The sequence below is a fragment of the Atractosteus spatula genome, chromosome 11 (assembly GCF_055471065.1).
Source record: "Atractosteus spatula isolate fAtrSpa1 chromosome 11, fAtrSpa1.hap1, whole genome shotgun sequence".
Classification (NCBI taxonomy): Eukaryota; Metazoa; Chordata; class Actinopteri; order Semionotiformes; family Lepisosteidae; genus Atractosteus; species Atractosteus spatula.
The window spans coordinates 24,956,043-24,979,538 of NC_142716.1; the positions used below are offsets into that span (position 1 = coordinate 24,956,043).

A 23,496-nucleotide genomic window follows, 5' to 3' on the forward strand; every position below is an offset into this window, starting at 1 on the left:
TTAATCAACATTAGGATGTAAATGATGCCATTCTCTTTTATAGTGGAAAATTAGCTTCTAGATTAGCCATACAATGCAGGATAATAATTGCTTGTGGACCAATTATCTTTCTTCTTTAAAGTTGTCAGGAGGAATCCCACAGGGTCTGGGTTGATTTTGAATTGTCTAAAAGAAATGCTACACATACAAAGAGCTGCTGTTATATAGTGCTTAAAGAAACTGAGGCAGTCAATGATACAGTGCCAGAAATGGTATGCCAGGCATGTTAATGATGAAGTAGAGAAATATATATATATTTTCCCGCTACAGGGTAATAGCTCTGATGCAAAGTCAAAATTAAAAAAAAACATAACAAAAGAATAAAATCTGAAATACAGAATACTAAAAACCCAGATTCCTGTTTCTTAATGTGTATTCTTGATTGTGTTTTTTTTTTCTTTCTGTGATTTACTGAAGTTTACAATTGCTATGTTTTAGCTGAGATTTTTAATTGGTCATTTGCTGTTTTAGACTGAAAAGTACTTCAATTCAAACTGCTCATTTTGGAACTACTCAGAGAGGAGCATGATGGGACATTGGTCCACACAAGGTTGTAAGCTTTTGGAAGCCAACAAGACACATACAACCTGTTCCTGTAGCCACCTTACCAATTTTGCAATTCTCATGGCACACAGGGAAGTTGTGGTGAGTAAACACTTTACTGTGTTTTTCCTCTTTTTTGGGGGTGGGGTCCTTTTAGATTTATAGACATGGGTGAGGACATTTGTCATGTCTCTTTCGTTGTTTTATTAACCCGGCCAGCAGCACTGAGAGTGTTTGAGAAAGTGATTTCTATGTGACTCTCTGACTCGCACCCCTTTGAGAAAAGATACAGAAAAATATATTTGTTTTATTAAACCTCAAAGTGCAATTGTCTAGAGTCATCCCATGATTTCCCAATGTATTCTTCAAGTTTGATATGGGTACAGAAAAAAAAAGATTAATATTGCTCAAACCTTATCCACAGTCTGGCTTATAAATTCAGGCACTATATATAAAGGGTGGCCGTCCTTGCAGGCATTAATCACATTCTACTGATGGGTTTAGCCAGTGATTGATGGCCACTGAGCATGTATTTCCGCGTGTCACCTACAAAATAAAACAGTAATTTTCCAGCCACTACCTGCTGCAATGATATATGGGAGCATTCCTGTTTCCCCATTTGTATTGATAAACAGACATATTAATTTGCTCCATTCTTCATTTCCAGGACAAAGACGGAGTGCACGAGTTACTTTTAACTGTCATCACCAGGGTGGGGATTGTCGTTTCCCTGGTTTGCTTGGCCATCAGCATCTTCACATTCTGCTTCTTCCGTGGTTTACAGAGTGATCGCAATACCATCCACAAGAATCTGTGCATCAATCTCTTCATTGCCGAGCTTATTTTCTTAATCGGCATTGATATGACAGAACCCAAGGTGAGCCCAGAAGATCTTGATAATGATTGCGTGATGTGTTTTAACTACCGCTTGAAAAAGAAAGGGCTTTACATGAAACCTAGCCACCTCCTGAGGTAAAAACACTGACACAGCGGTGTTGAGTTGAAAACATTAAGAAACATTAAAAGACAGTGAGGCACATTGTTTTGGGTTTTTTTTTAGTCACCTCAAGCAAAAACTAAATTACCTCCTTTTTGTCTAGTTAATCAAATAATGCCCTCCCCCGTATCTAATTGTTTGTAATTTTTGAAAGTGAATAAAAACATGGTTACTGCTCACTAGCGTTCCTCAAAATTTATAGAGTTTGGCTTCCTTTATATACCCATGGAAGATATACCAAGAAAGAAGTCTTTTCCATGCTTTAGTTAGCAGTTAACTATTGACTCAAAGAGCAAGGAAGAAGCAAATAGTCTCTAACCCCAATACTGTCTAGTTTTCCCTTACAATAATCTAGACCTTTGTCAAGGCTGTAGATCGCAAGGTTTTAGGCCAGGATAAAGTGCAGAGTATAAGATCATGATGATTGTCTTCATATTGAGAAATGGTTATATCAGAAACTGTTGAGACACCTAAGAGCACTAATAGAAAATTGATAGTTTGTATATTACTGTGGAGATTTACCTACGGAAAAACTATAGTCCACACATTTCTGTGTGATTTCCTTTCCAGTAAGGTGACATTTAAAAGCCCTACAGTATGCTTATATACTGTATTTTGTAAGGTATATTTAGAAATTCATGTGTTCAATCATTTTATCAATCCTTTATTAGAGTATAATCGATCCAGAAATCTCTGTATTTCACGAGTAAGCTCAAATGAAATGCAAAATTTTAGATGTGGATAACCTGTAAGAAATTAAGATATTGAGTTTAATATTTATTCAAGAAAAGAGCTGGGCATTTATTAATAGTTCAGAATCATGGACAGTTCAAATCAACAGCTTTGTTATTTCATGTCCGTTATATAGCTCTGTATTGCTGAGACAGGACTGTAAGGAATAACATTCTCTTGACTTTTAACAAGACAAACTGATACGTTGATGTCAAGTATTTGATTAGTGTTATTTTTTTTTCCTTTTTTCAGATTGGTTGCTCAATAATTGCTGGGATTTTGCATTTTTTCTTCCTTGCTGCCTTTGCCTGGATGTGCCTAGAAGGAGTTCAGCTTTATCTTATGTTGGTTGAAGTTTTTGAAAGTGAATATTCACGGAAAAAGTACTTTTACCTTTCTGGCTATCTTGTGCCAGCTATAGTGGTGGGCGTCTCTGCGGCTATTGATTATAAGAGTTATGGGACAGACAAGGCGTAAGTAAAATCCCCGAGACCAAGTCTTCTCCTAGTAATTGCCTTTGTATTTGAACTGAAGAGAATATCAGACTTTGTAAAATTAAGATGGGTGAAATGCATTTATGTGGTAATGTATTCTTAAAACTCTACCAACAACTACCATGAACCACATTAACTGGATCAGAAAAAAAGTGAAAGTAAATAATATTGTATCCCTCAAATGGATATTAGATTTTTAAAAATGTCATCCTGATACCTGACAGGCTTAACACTGTGGTTGGAGCTAATGCTTCATTAATGCCTTTTGTTCAAAGACCCTCCGGCAACCTTCTATTTGTAAATGTGCTTTCAAAGAAAGGAGCGTGGTATTCTGTAAAAGCTTTTACTCCGATTGATGATAATGTTGGTTAAATCTCTCTGCATTAAACTGGGCTGTGTCCTTCCGATAGAAGACGCATGCTTGATCATACATGCAAAATGGCTTGATTTGTGAAAGCAGTTGCTTGATTTTTTTTACTTGGCTAACACTTGGATTTTTTAATGCATTTGTAAGCGGAAAAGTACAGTGATTTCATTTAAAGCCACAAGTAACATTTTCACATTGCTTTCGGTAGAACAGGGAGTTTTAGTGCTTTATCTGGGCTAATTGCAGCAGATTTGTATTTAAATGTATCCCAATTTTGTTTCGCAGTTGTTGGCTGAGGGTGGACAACCATTTCATTTGGAGCTTTATAGGACCGGTTACATTTATCATAATGGTAAGATTCTTTTTCCTCTTATTCAGTACGTGAACAATTACAAGGAAGTAAAGTAATGTTCTCATTATTACAGATGACGGCATACAGTGTCTCAGATTTGTAGGAAAGGAGGTTTCTGTGCACAAGGACAGATGCAGGAGCTACAAGCATTTCAACTATAAGTGTTGAGTGATGCTTCCCTTTCTATTTCCCTATGTGTTTAAAAATTACATATTGTTAGTGCTCTACCCTTTTTATCCCATGAATCTTAGGAAGTATTTTCAATGCCATTATGTGAGGAAATTCTCCAAAATAGCATGGCTAAAAGCTTTAGACAATGGCTTTATAGATTAAAAGGAAAAGAACAGAAAGAAAAGATTCTTTTCTTCTCTGATCTTTTTCCTTTTTTATCTGCATTGTAAACATCTTTGAATTATGTAGTATTTGTCTGTAGTTTAAAATAATACTTGTTTAATTATTCATGGCTTTCATACCCATCTTTTGGTATGTGTGTTATCCCTGACTTCAGTTTTGTGTAATTTGGCTTCAGTAAAACCAGTTTGTTTTTGTCACCAGCATATTTGTTGGGAGAGAGTTGATTGTTTTCAAACTGGTAATTGTATATTTTTGTCATTACGTTTTTTGTCTATTCATTATCCAAAGCTTTGTAAGAGAGCAAAAAAGAGGATTCAGAAAGTACAGTTGTGAGTTATGTGAAATTGGTCTTTCACTGGTATTCATTAGGTTTGGAACTTGTCTTGTGTTGCGGTTATTTTGTATTGTTTGATCAGAAGCTGTAGGACTTGTATGGGGAGTGTCAGCTGAATTTTTCCATTTGATGAAGGTGTACATGGGTGAAGCATATACCATATATCATATTGACTATGTTCTGTCCAAGTGCACTATTATTTACTGGTCACGACATTATTATCTTCAGCTAAATCAGTTAGGCTTAGAGCTAAAGGACCTTGGGGAGTTCTACTCCCTACTTCAAAAAATGAAATGGCAGGTAGCAATCATAGGACAGGTCCTGGGAGTAATTTGTCTATCGTCTATTGCTTTGCCCTCTAATCTTTCACACAAACCGAAGCATAACTGTTCGAAACAATCTTGTACAAAGTGGAAGGAGTGAAGAGCAATATTTGCTCAGCGGTGTGTTCATTATCTCTTTTATGGTTGTTACCACAAATGCAGTGACCTCTCTGAACCTTTTTGAATGGTGTGAACATTAGTTAGGTGTCCTCCTGGCTGGGTCCTGTCGTGTAATTTAAACTTGCTTGGGCAATGAAAGTTTATGACATAACATGGCGTAAGTTCAGTAAAGACTATTACACTCACCGCAAATCTATACAATAACTGAAAACTGGCTTTGTGCACCCCCCTGGCACCTAGAGCTAGCTCTCTGTTTTTATGGCACATTCAGTATATTAAAGCTAGCCATTCATTTTGTGAATTAACTTACATTCCTTTGCATCTGTATATGTGCTTGTCTGTAAAACCTTGAATCTGGCTTATCTGATATTTACACAGTTGGGATTTAAGGTACAACCAGAAGAAAAACAAGAAATTAAACAATAAGCTTGCAGTCTTGGTGATAATAATGATCCAAGTTTGAGACAAGTACAACACAAAACATGTAATACAATACATATGAATTATTTTGCTGATTATACATTGCTAGAGATGAAAAGAACTACATAAGGAGATTCATCTAGATTGGACACTCTGTTCAGAACTGCGGCCGCTGAAGTATAAAGCATAAGGTAGCATTGCTTTAGGGAATAGGAGGGAAGATTTCTTAAAACCCGTAACCCCAGTTCTTAAGCTCATTAACACTGCCCATGTTGCTGTATCTTGCCTTCATTTGCTGCAGCCATGAATCCAGTTCCTAAAATACTAAGAGGCACCCCAGCTGTGTAACATTTGGTTAAAGCCCAAGGTGGTCTTCATGCTTCATGAAAAGTACACACAAAAGTATTTTTTTCTTGTTTTTTTTTTAAACCAAACTGAGGCAAACCTTGAAGGAGGCTGAGTAGGTTCAGCTTCCACAAAGGCAGAGACTGCCATGCCTCTGGGCACAAGGGTTATTATCTCTATGAAAAAGAACATGTAAGTAATGAGTGGTGGGGAACCATTATTATGCCTGAAATGCTTTAACGAAAGCTTGGATCATGACACGTCGAGAGCTGTTCTTATCATCTGGACAGCTCCATCTGCACCTTTAATATTTAATTCAGTTCATTCGGAGTTCAGCTTGCACACTCACTCAAAAGCCTTCTGCAGTCCCGGGGAGGAATGATGGGCTTCTGCATGGCTAACAGCAAAGATTTGGAAAAGCAAGTGGAGCTTTAGAGCTGCTTTTGCAAGGTAACAAAAGCTCCAGGGAGGACAAAGAAAGGGGACGGAACATGTGCAGTTCAGCTAGGTTACTTTAGAGTAGTGTTTCAGTTCTTCCGTCTCATCGTATCCATGTCAGCACTGCGGGCTGTGTGAAATGCATTTCAAGCCACTAAACTCATGCAGACGTGATAAAAACGACTCGGCTGATGGGTAGAGAGCACAACTCGACATTGCTCTAATCTGTGATCTAAAAGCTCTGGCCTCTTTTTTTTTCTGTCTTCCAGTGAGCTCATTGTTCAGCAATGCTTGTTGATTACGGTAAACGATGATATCGATTAACCCACTGTTTAGACAGCAGTTCAAAAAGGATAGGGGTGTTCGATAGAATGATAAGAAAAAGTCTAGCCATTCCAAACCGACAAAGAATTTAATTAATCTAATTCCATAATCTTTTTTTTTTAGCCTTAGCTGCTTTTGTCTTAAACATTTCAATGGAAAAAACAGAAGGCATCAACAGGGAGATTAGACAACATCTCTTTGTCCTAGAAGTGAATGAGGTTGTCTTGCTGCAGTGTTTAAACGAAAATAAATAAGGGTATATCAATATACTTTTTTTTAAAGGAATGCTGCATAGAGATTTTTTTTTCTTCATGAAAAAAATTTGAATATTTTTTATCTTTTCATTTTACATAGAATGTTGGCTCACTAGATATTTCTAAGTGTTCCCCAGAAATCCATTGCATTCTATTATATCATACTACAAAGTAAACTGGTCATGGAATTCTTTACACTCTGGTGTCATAGTCACTTAAAATCAGCAACATATAAAAGCATTTATAGTGACTGCCGTCTGCCTTGGCTGACCCCTTTTATTTTATGCTCAGTCTTTTTTTTTCTTTCTCTCCCTTACTACCTCTCTCTCATTCTTTGTTTTATTCACAGCAGCTTGTATAATTGTAAGGTTTTTTATACAGAAAATGGTTGGGTTTCATAATAAATAAGTTGCAGAGAAAATTCTGTTGAACAGTGCCCTGTAGTCACCCATTTATCTATCCAGCTTTTATATCTTCAAATCATTGTATTGATTTTAAGGGCAGAATAAATGCCCTGAAATGCAGAAAGCTGTAACCTTGTCTGAACTCGATATCCATGGCTTGCTTTTTGAAGATTTAATGTGGTATTAAAACAAGGAAGCCAAATTGATGCAAATCCCTTTTGTTTCCCAAAGGAAGAGAGACTGTCAGTTCATGTGAAGAAATGTGTTGTATTCCTGGATGCTTTTTATAGTTTGGAAAATGTTATTGTTTTTCCTAGTCCCAGACTTGTATTTATTGTGGACAATTTCAAGATCTCAAATTTCATGTTTTTTTTTTTTCGATTACTCACCCTGTGTAGCCATTGTCTGCATTAGATTTAATGCATTTTCATGCTCTTATTGATATAGGATGACACTAAATTTGGCGCCAGTCTGCCTGCCTCACAAAGCAGAATAAATGTTATACACTTCTGGTGTGAGGATCTGAGAGAGAGGAGCTTAAAGACAGGATTTTTAATCGTTACAGAAAAAAATTAAAGGCTGACATACATTTAAGTATGCTAATTTTGTCATTATTCTGTTTTGACAGCTGAATCTTATCTTCCTGGTTATTACAATGTACAAAATGGTGAAACACTCGACTTCATTGAAACCGGACTCCAGCAGGTTGGAAAACATTAAGTAAGTGAGGACTTTGTGATGTCCTGATTACTTCACTGATTGAAGACTCTTGTCTGTGGGGAGTACATGATGTTGTCGCATAGCAACTCCAAATGAAAATTAATGAAAATTTAACCATTTACAACTGTAGCTGAACCAATGCTATAGCTTAATGTCACAGGTTCTGGAATTACATTTTATTGATTTTTTTTGGTCATTTTTAAGTTATGGATTGCACATCTTTGATAATTAACCCCTGTAATGCCTCCCTTTGAGGTTGTCTTCAACATCAGGGCATTTTTATTCCCCATTTTTCCATTTTAATCTGATTTTAACTTTTTGGTTTTGCAGACTGCGCTGATGTTTATGTAAACCTGCTCTCTTTAGCGAGTTGATCCATTAGGGATTTTTATCCCTCTATTCTTCTTGATTTTTGTTCTGATGAAACAAGACAAATGTTTGTTTTACATAACAACCTGACTTATGTTGCTTTCCAATTCAAATATACTTACTAAAACCAAGTGTGCCACTTTCACCAGGTTTTGGTAATGGTCTTTGTTGCTGTTCTGTTGGTAAAATACATGATCTACATTAAATTAGTAACATTTTTCTTTTCTTAGTTTTATGGCTTTTAAATTTCCAGCTTTTACAATTTTAGTTTAAATTTAAATGTATAATAAAACATAGAGCTCTACCAAACTATTTGCATTTATAAAAGAGCTGGTGAAAGAATTTCATTTAAAACCTAATACTATATTTACTTTAAAAACTGTCTTGATACTAAAATAAAGATATTGTCTTTATTTATTAAATGTATCTTTTATGTTTGAATATTTTCTTATATCTGCTTTCCTAAAATTATTTTTTACTCGCACACCAGTGTTGTCCACTTAATACCTGTATCTCATAGTGCTTCAGTAAAATGCAGCTGTGTTCTTTAAAAAAATCACATTAAAGAGGTTTGGCAGAAACGTAAAACTATGAAGCGGAGGCAAACAAAATATACAGAGAAAGTGTAGAAACCAACTACTACTTTGTCCTGATGAGTAATACTTGGACCACATATGAATGTCTATAAATTTCCGCTAAACTGGATTTACTCCTAATGTCTAACAAAAATATTTCTAGAGTTTCTTTCATGCACAGTAGTGTACATGATAAAAAGACTTGAACATTTTTTATGTTTTACAGGGAACTAAACTATTCTGTCATTGGAAAAAGCTTTTTTTTTCTAACTAGTATCTTCTTATTGTGTGTTCAAAAACTGAGCCTTCATTAAATAAGCTTACACAAAACTGCATGTGGAATAGGTGTGGTTTTTCATAATATTAAAATGGTTGAACTCTCAGTGTATGCAATAGAATGGCACACAGTGAAACTAGACTTTTTCCTTAAACAAACCACAATTATTGTGAATGCTGAACAGCCTGCAACCAATCTTAAGGTTATTAAGAGTGAATCCTTATAATAATAATAATGAACCTTGATCTTTTTTATCTTTACTCAAACATTTCGGTATTGTCCTCTTGTTCTTATGTTTGTCTTCACTGGTCCTCATGATGACATGGGAAACACCTATTATATGACCAGAATATTTTGCACAGTGTAACACCAGCTTCATTGCATGTTGCATGTAGAGAGGGCTAATCTGTAGCATCTCTCCCTGTTCTCTTCTTTCCCTCTTTCTACTTTCTCATCCACACCAGTAATTACCGTGTTTGTGATGGATACTATAATACGGATTTACCAGGGTAAGCTTGAACCCTCCATTAACAACTTTTGTAACTTTTATTCTAACTTCTGCTAAAATACAAGAATTAATTTCACCAACAATTTGACAATGAAAAGTAACTCAATTCCAAGATAGTATTTGTAATTTTAAAAACTTGACAGTTGTACAGGTATCTTCTGTAATTGAACAAGATCTTTTTTTTTTTGCTCACAGAAGTTTTTCATTATTATTTTTTCTAATTTTCAAAAGTTGTCTAATTTTGCATTAATTACTTAAGTGCTTACTAACCTTCTCTTTGTAATCCTTCTGGTCTAATTTGTGTTTCTCTTTCCTGCTTATCATGCGTTCTAGCTATGAAGATAATAAGCCATTTATCAAGTAAGATCACTAGAGAGAAGTCAAGTTTGTTTCGAGCTTATAGTTTTCCCCTTTCTCCATTTTCTTCCTTTTCCTTTGCTTTTAAATGTCAGTTTCAGGATTCCACTTTCCTTGTTGTCTGTTGGCATCTTCAGTGTTGTCATTCCTGTTTACTGTTGTGCATCTGATCTTCAGAGGTGTCTGAAGGCTACCTTAGGTTTTCCAACACCTTTCTTTTCCTTTCCTCCCCTCTAACTATTTCTTTAGCCTTCAGACTGTGAAACATATCAGCAAGTCCTCAGCCAAAAAGATGTAATTAACCGCCTGGAGTGAATAAAGCATACTAATGAAAAATTACATACAGTATATGGGACCTTTTTTTCAGTTTTTGCTTGTACATGCAGCCCAATGTCATATGGCATAGCCTGTGTTAACATACCAGTGTGGCATGCAGCCGTGTTTTTTCTCACCCATCAGCCGTGTAAAGAAATGAAATTCAGAAATATATCTTTCTTATTTATATTTATTATTTCTGAACATGCAGTGTTCAAATGTTTACTATTGTGACAGTATCTGGAAGGACCTGTACTCATAAAGCTTTGGAGTGCCAGTAATTATGTATGATTGTTTTTTGTTGTCATTGTTGGTGTTGTTCTTTGTTGGTGGTATTTTATTGGCACACTTAATGCTTTATGAATACAGGCTTGTTGGTTTTTTCTAGGCACTTTTGTATTGATCTGCTCGCCTCTTGTTTATTTCTTTCAGATCCTGGGTACTTGGTGCTTTCTCACTGCTTTGCCTTCTCGGATTAACTTGGTCATTTGGGCTTCTCTTTATCAATGAGTCAACGATCGTGATGGCTTATCTTTTCACAATATTTAACGCCTTTCAGGGAATGTTCATCTTTATATTCTACTGTGTCCTCCAAAGGAAAGTAAGTACCTCAGAAAAATGTATATGCATTGTAACATTTAGGTGGAGAGCTTCAGAAAATAATCACAGCTGCCATAAGATGTTTTGTTTAATAGGGTAACCTTTTCGGATATTTTTTCAGGGTGAACTTTGTGTATGTCAGTTAACTTGCATGGCAAAGAAAACCTAAAGCATATATATCTGTGTGATCAGCAAAATAATTAAAGTACCATTTAGGTGTAAAAGACCAAAATCCACTGTGAGAATATTTATAGTTCGGCAAAATGAGCTTAAGAAATCTTTTTTTTATCTGTCAGTGTTATCTGATCCATTCCTGAATTTATTGTGCATCAATCAATTAAAATAGTAAATAAAATGCAGGTAGAAAAAGCGTTACTTTTCTAGTACTGAGAAAGCTGCATGATTGCTAATGTCATCTGTAAATGTTATTATATAGAAATTATGTAGAATTGTTGATTCTACGGCTTTAAGAACTCTGCCATCCAGAAAATGATGAAACGGCAGAAGAGGAATCTTAACTTTAAACTTTTTTATGTTTATAGTGGCATTTTAGGCCAAACTTTATGTGATGTGATGTTATTCCCCTTTAATTGCAATTTATGCCTTCCACTAATGTAATTGATTCCAGCAGGAGAAATGTTCAGTTGTGCTACACTGTAATGCCGTGCAGTGCCACTTAAAACTTTATTGCTTTAATTAAACTCCTGCACCTATTATAACTAACTTTGATATAAGCAAGAATCATTAAGGGTTGACTTCTGTTTACAGTTCCGTTGACAGATTACCCTTTGGGTCCTTCGTTCAAGCAGTTTGTCATCATATGTTTGGAGTCAAACTCTACTGTTTTTCAGCAACCAGTCCCTTTGGGTGTTGCCTAGCAACTTCAAAAATGCAGAGTTGAAACATTAGGTTTTACCTGGAAATTAAACACATGTGAATCTAAGACAACCCGTGTGTAAAAGTGTTATTTCTGAGATTAAAAATAATGAGTGTTTTTGGTAACTCTATATCTGTTTTTTATTGAATTGCCTTTAACATACTTTATTACAAGCGTTAGATTAAAAGCTTCTGTGTAGCTTGTGGTGCAAATGTCAACAAAATGGCTGATAGTATAAAATATTGCTTTACATGCTAACTGAGAAAGTCTTTAAACCACACATCAAATGGAAAAAAAAGCTGCTTGATCATATACATCTAAAACCTCTCAGATACCACATTACCGAACAACTTGCAAACCACTCCTTGCACATTACTAGAGAACAAATAAAGAATAACAGTCCTAAGACAGCATAATCATCAATAGAAAAGATAATTACTACTCAGTATTCTTTAGTTTCAGTTTTTAAAAATAATGTGTCTTATTGTCACTGCTGCCTTTTCTGCTACACCAGAGTACTGCACTTAATGTACATCGGTGCCAGTAGCAGTATACACTAGGTACCCAGAGCACAAATTTCATGAGCTGATATATGTTAAATACTAAACTGAATTAAGGTGATCAGCCACCATTTCAGAGCCTGCATTGAGTTAGCTGTCATCGTGCATTAATTTTGACCAATGGTTTAAATCCAATATTCACACCACTGTTTGGTAAACAAGAACAGCAGCAGGTGTTGCTAAATTAACTAGCAACTGTGTCACACCATCTATGAAACATTATAAATACAATAAGAAGAAAGCTGGTACTAAACAATAAGCACAGTAGCCCCACAAACCACATACTGCACAGCAATAAAATAAACCTTGGCTTTGTGCTGTTGTCTGGGTTCCACATGTTAATATAGAATGAAAGAACTCACGTCTGAGAGCATACTGTATGGTTTCAGAACAAATATTTAGGCATGGTATTTTATAACAAACTACTATGACTCAGCAGCCAATAATTCCTGCAGTTATATATGCTGGGCTTACTGTAAACCCTCATTTATTAACAGAGAATTTAGAGGACACCTCTTTAAAATTAAAACCACTAAAAGCTATACTGTTGTTTATTTGATTTTTGTTTAACATTCTTTCATGTTTATGAAGGGTCTTTAAGATCAGGAGCTTAGTTTCTCCTATTAAGCACATGCTGATCAATGGTATTCTTTGCACAGCAACTAGCTGAAATGCAACAACTGGGGACTGATTTAAACAAAATCCATTTTAGATGCATGGTGCGTGGTCATTTCTCCAGGGAAGAATGTTACACCATTGTGGAATAACACAGACGCTAATATTCTCATATTATTTGCATTTGCAGGTCCGTAAAGAGTACAGCAAATGTTTCCGACACTCGTACTGCTGTGGAGGATTACCGACCGAGAGCTCCCACAGTTCGGCAAAGACATCCACTGCAAGGACTAGCGCTCGCTACTCCTCCGGCACACAGGTAAGAGGAAACTGACAGGCGTCTTTTAATTAACCTTCTTTCCAGGAAAGAACATTGAGACTAGTTTAAATGCAAATCATCTGCAGACACACACTGTATCTATTTTCCATGCTTCTGCTTTTTTCTTCTATGCTTCTGTGTTTGTCCTAGTTTTTGCAGCCCCATCCCTTACTTATAGCCTGCGGTGCTTTTAAAGGACAATGACCATGGCCAATTGAACTCTATATCATTACTGAGTGATACAGTTTATGCCAAATGCAATATGATGATGCTGTGCTTGGCGAGTAAACTGGGTCACATAAAAAGTGAATAACAATCCAAGAGTGTAATGAAAAAGGCCACAAAATAGCCAAGAAAGAAGGAGCTATGTCCTAATAAGTATTCTGTGTTTATTGAACAGAGCCGTATAAGGAGAATGTGGAATGACACTGTAAGAAAGCAATCAGAATCTTCCTTTATCTCAGGTGACATCAACAGCACCTCAACCCTTAACCAAGGTCAGTTCCAAATTTTTCGTTTTCCTGATTAAAGCTATCCCGACATGGGGGCAAGATCGTGCTTTTCCAAGCCTTAGGACTTTTGGAATCTTCTGGTTGCACGTGCACAACAGCCCATATCTCTAAACCAGTCATCACCTCCGGAGACAGATCCTATAGACAGCAGCCCAAATATTTCAGAGCATGTAGATTTAAAAACAGTCTTGCATAGTAAATGTATTGCATCTTGACATCAGGACACATTCCTATTGCCTGGATGAAATGTCGAGCATCATGGCAGTGGTCGTAACGCTACCCTTGCTGCATCATCTGCCAAAGCATCTTTTTGTCAGAGCCTTATAACCATACCCTTCAAAAGCCTTCCCAAAATTTGATTTTTTAAAAAAATAAAAGTAGTATAGACTAGTCCTGGAAAGCCGGCTGCGCAGGAGTTAGAAAAAATGGTCAGCCAACTTAAGATGAAGTTAAAATTTAAACGCTTGTACGGTCGACTAGAATGTGAACATCACTCAGGCTGGCAAGAATGCAAAGTGACTACTTCTATTTATAGGAAATGTTTTTTAAAATGATTTCATACATTATTTAGGCAAAGCATAAATATGCTGATGAGTAGATGATGTTAAACTTTCAGTGACCTCAGCTGGGTGGCGAGTGTTGTTCAGCCTTACTGCACTGACATACTTCAAAATACAAATCTGACAAAGAAAGGTTAAAGCACAATACATGAAATGTCATTCAGTCAAACTGTATGGATGTTACTTGACTGAAACCACTGTTTTGAGGCACACAGCAAAAGGTTATTCCAGTAACAAAGTGTGCCTTACAATGTGATATTTGTGAATTTCAGTTCAAGACCAAAAGAACAGGCGATCGTACAGAAACTTGAAATATTATTGTAAGTTTGATCCGACCAGGAAGTGCTTGAATTGAAATTAAGCCAGTGAAAATTGGTGTGCTTTTAAACAAACAATAGCAGTTTTGATTTCATTAAATTAGTTAATTAAATTAAAATGTTCTATTGGTGTGCTTCAACTGTAACCTGAAAGAAAATCCCGGGAATGGCATTATGTAGAGGCAGCTTTGGAGTTAAAAAACATTTAGTCACACTGACACCAATAGAAAAGACAAAACTTAAAATGATAATACTGAGTTCTGTTTGATAACGGGTTTAGCTTAGATACATATCACAAAGATCAAAATAAGTACTGGCCATCTGCTCGATCAGCTACAGCAGCAAAAATTTAAACGGATTCTTTTAAGTCTCTACTTTAGTTGTCACCTTTTCGGCTAAACCAAACCTGCATTTCTTTAGGTCCTCAGTTGTATCTTTTCTGTTAATTAAATGTGACTTTGAGCTTCCTGATATTCAGCTGTCTGGCACCAAACGCATGAAACATTTGAAAAGCTTTAGAGAACATGCTAAAGTTCCTCTCATGGAATCGGAACTGGGATTATTATTGATAAACTAAGACTACAGAATGACCTGGAAAGTGTTGCAATAAATATAAAACAATATTCTTCTAACTTTTAATGTTTAAACATTCCTGCAGTGCTGAGTATATTCACAAAACTTATTTATGATCAATTGATAAATATATTGTTTATATGTAAAATGCTGTTATCCAAATTTGCAAGCTTTTTGGTCATTCTCATGTCCTTTGCTCTTACTAATATAATGTCTTTACAGCATTTTTGTCTTCTTTCATGCTAATAGGGTGCATCTGACTGTGCTATCTCAAAATACCCCTCTGCAAAACTTTGTTTTCCTCTACCCAGCTGAATGTGAACATTACAAATTGTGGCAACATCAGACTTGGAATGACAAATCTAGATGAACAGCAGTTTTATGAGAATTAGCATGTCATTTTAGCAGGTGTTTACTTAAGGGGATTCAGCCTACACCTGTTAATCAATGAAAACCAGTGTAATTTTCTTCACTGGCTTCTGTTAGAAATATAAATAGAATCAAGGTTGCATAAGACAAATGTAAATCAGTTTATCCTGATTTTCAAGTTAGATATACAATATAGGATTGAAACAAAGGTTCATATGATGTCAGAATGACGAGTCATTTTTAAATATACTGAAGTCAACACTAAATGTAGTCATAAAAATGAATATCCTACTAATTGTAGTGGTAATTTTGTTTCTCATACTTGAAACAAAAAGTAGAAGGAATGTTTTTATATTTTCTTTGTTCCTTAGACCAGATGATCTAATGATAAAAAGAAATCCAGTATGCCTAACACATACTATTATATAACATATTTTACCACTTATTTGGTGGTTTGAAATATGCCTTAAACTGAGCAAACGGACCAGGGACAATAGCGGCTTTCCATTTGTTTCACACAAATAACAGAGCAAATTGCACTTAGTTATTACAAATCCTTGGTAAATCTGGCCTGTTGATTTCAACCCATCTGCCTGACCAGTTGGACAAATTTATTTCACACTAAAAAAATGCTGTCATTAAAAGTAAAGAAGTAACTAAATTTACAGTTAATAATCAGGTTTCCTAAAAAGAACAAATATTTGAAATGGCTGAATTAATGGAAGAAATATACTCACCCCTTTTCCAAAAACAAAATTGTTTTAATTCAGAAACAGTAATTTATTGATTGTGTTGTATTCCTGGCAGCTTTGTCATTTTGTCCTGACAGAAATCCAAACATCTCCTTTCTCAGCTGTTTACTGTAAGATAAAACTGAGAATGGGTGATTGGGTGTTTTTTTTTAAATAAAAAGCTTTCATAATTAAAACTTAAATAACATATCAACTTAAATATGTTGACTGTAGAAATCAAAAGTGAGGAAAAGAAAGGAAGGCAAAGTTTTGCTAAACATTGTGGGGTGTGGGATGTAGGTCTTTTTGAGACATACAGTGTAGATGCAGCAAACTTATCTGTCTTCTTCTGTCTCACTGCTCCAGGGATGACGGGCAATTATCTACTAACAAACCCTCTTCTTCGGCCGCATGGCACTAACAACCCTTATAACACCTTACTTGCTGAAACGGTTGTATGTAACGCCCCTTCGGCTCCAGTGTTTAACTCACCAGGTGTGCTTACTTAACACTTCTGTTTTTTGGGGGATTTTTAGGCATTAATGTACTGAAGTCAAATCATTGTGTCGAGCTGAATTTGCTGTAGTATCCCTTTCCATATTTTCTGTACTATAGTTTTCTATAAATTATCATCATTGTTCTATAGACTAATCACTTGATATATTTCTCATTTTAGGGGAAAATGTAAGAGTGTTGTGATTTGTCATTCTTTGCAATTTTAATGGTAATAAAAACTAAATAATTTGGGAAAGAGATACTACATTTTAAAGCTGCATTATATTGTCGTAGTTTTATTTGTTAGTGGGGAAGAATGTGCTTGCGTTTATTTTGTTGCTAAACATAAGTGTTAGGCCTGCACGTTTTCTGTAAAGGGGCATGTTTTCTTGCGTTGAGAGATTTTATCTGATAGAAACAAACTGAATGCACTTTCAATAACTTCTTACAAAGCCAAGTTCTGTTTACTCAAAAGATGTATTTGTAGTATAGTGCAGCTATAATGTTATGTATTGGACTATGCTGATACCCATAAAAGAAGGTAAAATACCCTACTTTGTACAGCACTATAGCTGATACCAAATTCAAAGTTATACCCTCACACTGTGAAATTTCATTGAGGCTGTCATTTGAAAGTATTTTAATTTGGGGGTTGTAATATAAAAGGGCATTTTATAAAAGACAACTTTAATGGTTTGGAAATTGCATTGTCATTATCTTATTTTTTGCTTTTTCCTTACGCTTTCCTCTAGTGACCTACAGAGAGACAAGTATGGGAGTAAAACTTAACTTTGCCTATCAAATGTAAATTTTTTTCAGCATGATTATTAAAAAACCCAACAAAAACAAAAAAGGCACAATCAGTCGTTTACTTGAGATCATGATGTATACTCAGTGGGCAAGTGGTTCGCAAAATTCATACTCCAAAGACAGGATTTTAAAATGTTGCTTAATTTGTTTAACTTAATTTCTGATCGAAAAGCAAAATCATGAAATTGATTTCTAAATTCATTTTAGTTTCAGTGTTCGTTTTTCTTAGAAAGGAAAGACATTCTTTCAAATTGAAAGCACAAGAAAAACACACAGCCTTCAGTCCATTTTTTTTGCTGCTGTATTCAAAACAAAAGCAAAAAGAAATGTGAAGGGAGAAAACTGTAACAATGTGCTTGCATTGACATAGTTTCAAGCACTTGCTCAAGGCTAAGGAATGTCTGATTTCAAAGTCATTGTAAGGCTTTCCAACATGCCCGCACTACAAAGAAAACTTACATAAAAACTGTGCGGATTATTAAAGCTGCAATGTATTTTACAGTTATAATGTATTTCAGCATCACATTACTTTGAAGTAGAAAGTACTCAATGGATACACATACATATTTCTACATTGAACCTGCATTTATAAGTTTGTTTAGCAAAAGATAATAAAGTGTGACGTTTAGAATGGAAGGAGAAAAAAAACATTCTTTAATAATTCATACAAGAAAATGCAGTATGTTTTCGGGAACCTGCACTTTCAGTTCAATACTTGACCAATACATCTGCATTTAATATTTGCTTATGCCAAGGATTCATTTTGGGTTGGCCAGTCTGCTCCTTTCCTCGCAGTGTATAATTATTATTCCAACTTGCAGCTTTAGTGGCACAGTTTTGATTTAAAAAAGAGGAACGCTCTTTAGACGGTTTCCAAGCAGTTTTCCTTGGAGCCTTTGCACGAAATGCAGCAGTTTCACAGTGGTCAGTTTCATTCTAGTCACATCACTCCATCCTTTCTCCAGACATACCTGTCTGGATGAAAATGATTTTATTGCAGTGCATAAGCAAATGCTATGATCTTCACACTACCAGATGTTCATAATCTCCCCCTCCCCTTTTATTTTTTTTCCTTCTGCTGATAAGCCCTGTGATGTCTATTTTACATGTTTATGTTTGTACAAAAGAGGAATTTCTTATCTCAACAACAGCATGTCACCATAAAATACCCATTTTTCTTAATCTCTCTTTCATATCTCCAGCAGGATTTTACTTAATCTGTCATCCCTGCCATGGCTGAGCAAAATCCGCCATGGCTGACACACTCCTCCCATTTCACAGCTAATATTTATTCTTTGGTCTGATTTTTGTGACCCATGTTTACAGAAATTCCTAACATTTCTGCATCTGACCTCACTGGCCATGGTTTTCATGGGCCGCACTTGTAATAACTGGGGTTCATTCAGAACTGTCACTGTGACTGATGCAAGCTGCAGGGCTGTGGGCTAACTTTGACCTTTTAAAGCCTGGGGCAGTGGCTGGCAGAGAGAAACTGCAAAAGCACACATATACATCTCAATGGGAAAAAGTTGCATTAACTAGAAAAAGAAGCTGTGATTGCTCCTTAATTTACTTTGCTGAACCCTTGCTCTAACTAAGTTGCTAAGATTATTTTTTTTTCAGTGATTATTCATCATGTTACAATAAATCATTTTACTTTCTTTTGTACATCAGCTACTCTTAGGCCAGATAGCCTGAGCAGACAGACATGATGTGAGTTGTCCAAAGTGAGTCATTTCACCTGCTGTCTATCGTGATGTCGGATGGTGCTTGTGGGCCCCCTTTAGTGCGAGAGATGGCTGTCCTTGTTAAACACAATTCTTTTGTATTTGTTCATTTTTTCAATTTTTTTCTCTCATCTCCATAAAAGGAGTTATTAGAACTTCTGTTAATGTAGTAGCTTGCCCGTTTGTGGCTACACATTCGTACATTTACCTATACTTTGTGTACGTGATATCTTCTTTTTTCTTTGCATTTTAGTGTTGTTTAGGACAAAAGACTGTCTCGATTTTACTGCAAGGAATGTTTGTAATGTAACTGCAAAACAGCTTTACGTTTTCTGTGGGAATGTTTGGAGTATATGGCTACTTATGAAAACTTAATTTGTTTTCAAATGATACAATATGTAATATTTTATGTGTTGTTGAAGAATGATTTTTCTCTTATTAAGTGTAATTCAAATGATCTTGTAGATTCTTCAAGTTTAGATTTTGTCTGTAATGTTTTTCGTAAGTAAATTTAAGCAATTAAAAGTACATTTTGTCCTGAACAGCATTAAATCTATTTTCTTTTTTATTATTTTTTTAGGTGAAGTTAAGAGTTGTGGCTAATGTAAATCCCCTCACGTGTTCTTTTCTTTCCAGGACACTCACTGAACAATGCCAGGGATACAAGTGCAATGGATACTCTACCGCTAAATGGTAATTTTAACAATAGTTATTCACTTCGCAATGGGGACTACAGTGACACAGTACAGGTCGTGGATTGTGGACTCAGCCTTGATGATGCAGCTTTTGAAAAGATGATCATTTCCGAACTGGTGCACAACAACCTCAGGGCCTGCAGCAAGAGCCACAACATCGAGAGAACTCCTTCAGCCAAAGTGGTGGTGGGTGGAAGCAGCAGTGAAGATGATGCCATTGTGGCAGATGCCTCATCTTTGGTGCACGGTGACACCCCTGGTTTGGAGCTGCACCACAAGGAGCTAGAGGCCCCTCTAATTCCCCAACGGACTCACTCGCTTCTGTACCATCCTCAGAAGAAAGTGAAGACCGAGGGAACAGACAGCTATGTCTCCCAGCTCACAACTGAGGCTGAGGACAACCTGCAGTCCCCGAATAGAGACTCACTTTACACTAGTATGCCTAACCTAAGAGACTCTCCCTATCCTGAGAGTAGTCCAGATATAGAGGAAGACCTCTCACCTTCAAAGAAGAGTGAAAACGAGGATGTTTACTACAAGAGCATGCCTAATCTAGGAGCTGGAAACCAGCTGCAGGCCTACTACCAGATCAGCAGAGGCAATAGTGATGGATACATTATTCCTATAAACAAAGAAGACTGTATCCCTGAAGCAGACGTGAGGGAAGGACAAATGCAGTTGGTGACAAGCCTTTAAAGTGTATTTAAAAAAAAAACTTTCTCCTCCAACCCCTAAACCCCAACTCCAACATTTTCCCTTACCCTCCTCCGTGAAGACAATGCAGACAATGTTGGGAAATTTGAACCGGGGCCTAGCATTCTCACCCTCATCTTCACAGACAGACAGTGGTGCGTGGTGGTCACTGTGTACTGGTATCTATATCTTTTGTGAAGTTTTCAGACAGACTGTATATAACATGCAGAACCAAGAGAAGATTTTTTTCAAAAACAAACCAACTATGTATTTAAATGTGCTGCTGCTGTTAAACAACTCAAGATAAAAATGTACTGGCCATTCCAAATCAGCAGTTTTCTAAGTAAAAGGTTGTACATACAGTTATGTCATTTTCGTCTAAGCTTGCTTTGTATTATATACAAAAGCAGGCTGTGGGACCAGGACTGGAACTGTTGGACTGTCCTTAGATATTCCTAATGAGACTTTCTGAAATTAGGAATGTAAAGGTCCTGGATCATTTGGTAGAACAAAGTCATCTCCATCACGGTGAAGATTGGAACGTATAACCACTAGCAATCAAGCCACAGGCCTTATATTTTCTCAATTGTACATTGAACTGTTCTCAAGAATAATGGCTAAAGAAAATATATTTTGTTGTATTGCTAGTGTAAAATAAAATTCATGACAACCATAAATATAAAAGACATTTTAAAGAAGATTTTAATGACTTTGAAGAAACTATTGTGTAAAAGTTGCACATACGTTATAAAATGTTTATTCTTACACTTCATTCATTGTAGTACGTTTGAACAAAAAATGCTACAAAACTTTTTAAAAAATCAACAAAAACAAGGTCAACCCATATTCACTTTTTTCCACTTGTAAACAGTGTTTTGCTTACATACAAATTTCAAATTTTGTCCTTCAGAACAAGTCTGAAATTCATATTGCCAAAAGAATTTATCTTAGTTTGGGGGGACAATTCCCTCTGTTGAAGCCAATAAAGCCATGCCTTGCACAAATTTGGTGTAAATTAGATTATTCAAATTTCTTTTTCTGTAAAATACTTGACAGAACAATGGGCACTAGGCACTTGAGACCAATTTTTTGGCATCAATTTTTATCCTTTAAATAATTACATTTCAGCTGATTGGATTTGGACATTTATTTATTTATGGATTTCAAAATCAACAAAATGATCTCGGATGATGTGTAAATTCTTTCAGCACTGGTATGCTTATTTCATTATTTTGTGTAAACATGTTATTAAAGTGCCCATCACTAATAACTGATGTAAAGTTCAACACTTGTTTAACAGTAAATAAATGTGAGATTTTTTTTCAAATGCTCTTCTAGCTGCTTCATTATTTTTGTTTCATGAGAAAGAAATTATTTCGCGCCTCATACTCCAATTAGATTGTATCACCTTGAGGGGATTTGCAGTCTGTTTTTAATCATTGTTTTTTGTGAGTAAAAAGGGTTAACTAACTGCTATCTTTGGTAGCAAAATGCCAAATCTATTAAAGAACGGATACCTAACAATATGAAGCTGTAATTGACATGCTGTAATTTTGTCCGAATTTTAAAGTTTGTGTCATCACAAGAAAGGCTACATAAAGACATTTGATCTTTAACTGATATGATTCCACTTTTCTTCCAGCAAATTCTTAAAGATATTCCTTAAGAATATTTGCCATTAGTGCATCATTCCAATTCCTAAAACGTACAGTTGACAAAGATTTAAAATAATGACGCTACAGTAGTAATGAAAATAAGCTGTAAATATTTTTGGCATAAGGTATATTAATTGGTAAATAAGCATTGCCTGTTACTTCTACCAGCTCTAAAGGAATATAAAAAAGAAAACCAAGCTATAGCTGCTGTTGGGTTTGTGATTTATATGCTCTATTGATTTGTCTGATATTGATGTATATAGTTTTGCTGATACAGGCAAATGGATCATCACTTTACTTTTCTGCAGCGCAGTTATACATTGTACTGAGCATTAGTATTTGATTTTAATAGGTCTGCTGATGCACACATACTGATTGTAACCTTATAAAAAGTACATCTGGATCAATGTCCCTGAAAATCTGATTTCAGAAAGTCTTTTTTAAAAGAATTCTGGCATGGTTCACTTAAAAGCATGTAATAAAAGTGGCTTGCCACACAGTCCATATTTAATTATACTTAGAATTATATACTTTCTGTTCTAAAGGGCTTAAAATAGTGGGGTATTTTTTGATCGTTAGTCTCCATCTACAGTGGGTGTATAAAGTATTCAATCCCCTTGGGCTCCATCCATTTTTCGCTCTTATTTTGACAAGCCTACCAGTCTCTGCCGATGCAACCCCACATCATTATGCTGCCACCTCCATGCTTAAGTGTGAGGAAGACATTTTGTGAGTGATGAACAGTGCTTTTCTTCCACCAGACATAACACTTGGCATCAAGGCCAAATAACTCAATTATTGTCTCATCAGACCACCAAAAAAATTTCTATATGCCTTTTTGCATACTCCAGATAGGACCTCATGCTTTTTTTCAAAAATGCCTTCCTCCTCACCACTGTACCATTCACCCCAGATTTGTGGAGTACCTGAGCTATTGTTGACTCACCCACAGTTTCTTTGAGGGTTGTTTGTGGTCTCTTGAGTGCTTCTCTCACCAATGTCCTTCTGGCCCGGCTGCTGAGTTTTGGAGGACAACCTGATCGTTGAAGATTCTGAGTAGTTTTGTGTCCTCCTCTTCCTGATAATTGATTTAACAGTGCTCCATGGGATACTTGGTGTCTTTGAAATCTTTTATATCCCTCTCCTGACTTGTCTGTCCACAAGTCTGTTCCTTAGTTGTTACAAAAGTTCCTTTGTCTACATATTGTTTTGTAACCTCAGTCTCTCCACCTCGGTCTATTACAAACCCACAGATTCACACAGCTATCTCCTGTACAGCTCTTTTCACCCCACTCACACCAAAAACCCTCTCCCCTTTTCACAGTTCCTCAGGCTACGTCGACTCTGCAGTGACGACACGGATTTCCGGAACCAAGCACTGAAAATGTATTCTTTTTTCATCAAAAGAGGATACTCCACCCATGTTA

At 35.9% G+C, this 23,496-nt stretch overlaps 1 protein-coding gene across 8 annotated transcripts in view; it reads left to right on the forward strand.

Moving 5' to 3' along the window:
• Positions 1-21,741, forward strand: part of adgrl2a (adhesion G protein-coupled receptor L2a) — a 113,208-nt gene extending 91,467 nt beyond the window's left edge. For 4 of the 8 annotated variants that reach the window (XM_088927753.1, XM_088927755.1, XM_088927754.1 and 1 more), the window contains 9 exons: positions 511-684; positions 1,250-1,459; positions 2,564-2,784; positions 3,458-3,524; positions 7,469-7,560; positions 10,394-10,562; positions 12,804-12,932; positions 13,333-13,429; positions 19,663-21,741. In XM_088927753.1, coding sequence (XP_088783879.1) covers positions 511-684; positions 1,250-1,459; positions 2,564-2,784; positions 3,458-3,524; positions 7,469-7,560; positions 10,394-10,562; positions 12,804-12,932; positions 13,333-13,429; positions 19,663-20,417 — 1,914 coding nt within the window. In that variant the 3' untranslated portion in view covers positions 20,418-21,741. Of the gene's footprint in view, positions 1-510; positions 685-1,249; positions 1,460-2,563; positions 2,785-3,457; positions 3,525-7,468; positions 7,561-9,245; positions 9,291-9,622; positions 9,650-10,393; positions 10,563-12,803; positions 12,933-13,332; positions 13,430-16,360; positions 16,490-17,241; positions 17,260-18,973; positions 19,027-19,662 lie in introns of all 8 variants that reach the window. The other 4 variants (XM_088927761.1, XM_088927758.1, XM_088927759.1 and 1 more) reach the window with 4 other exon arrangements.
• The last annotated feature ends 1,755 nt before the right edge of the window (positions 21,742-23,496 follow it).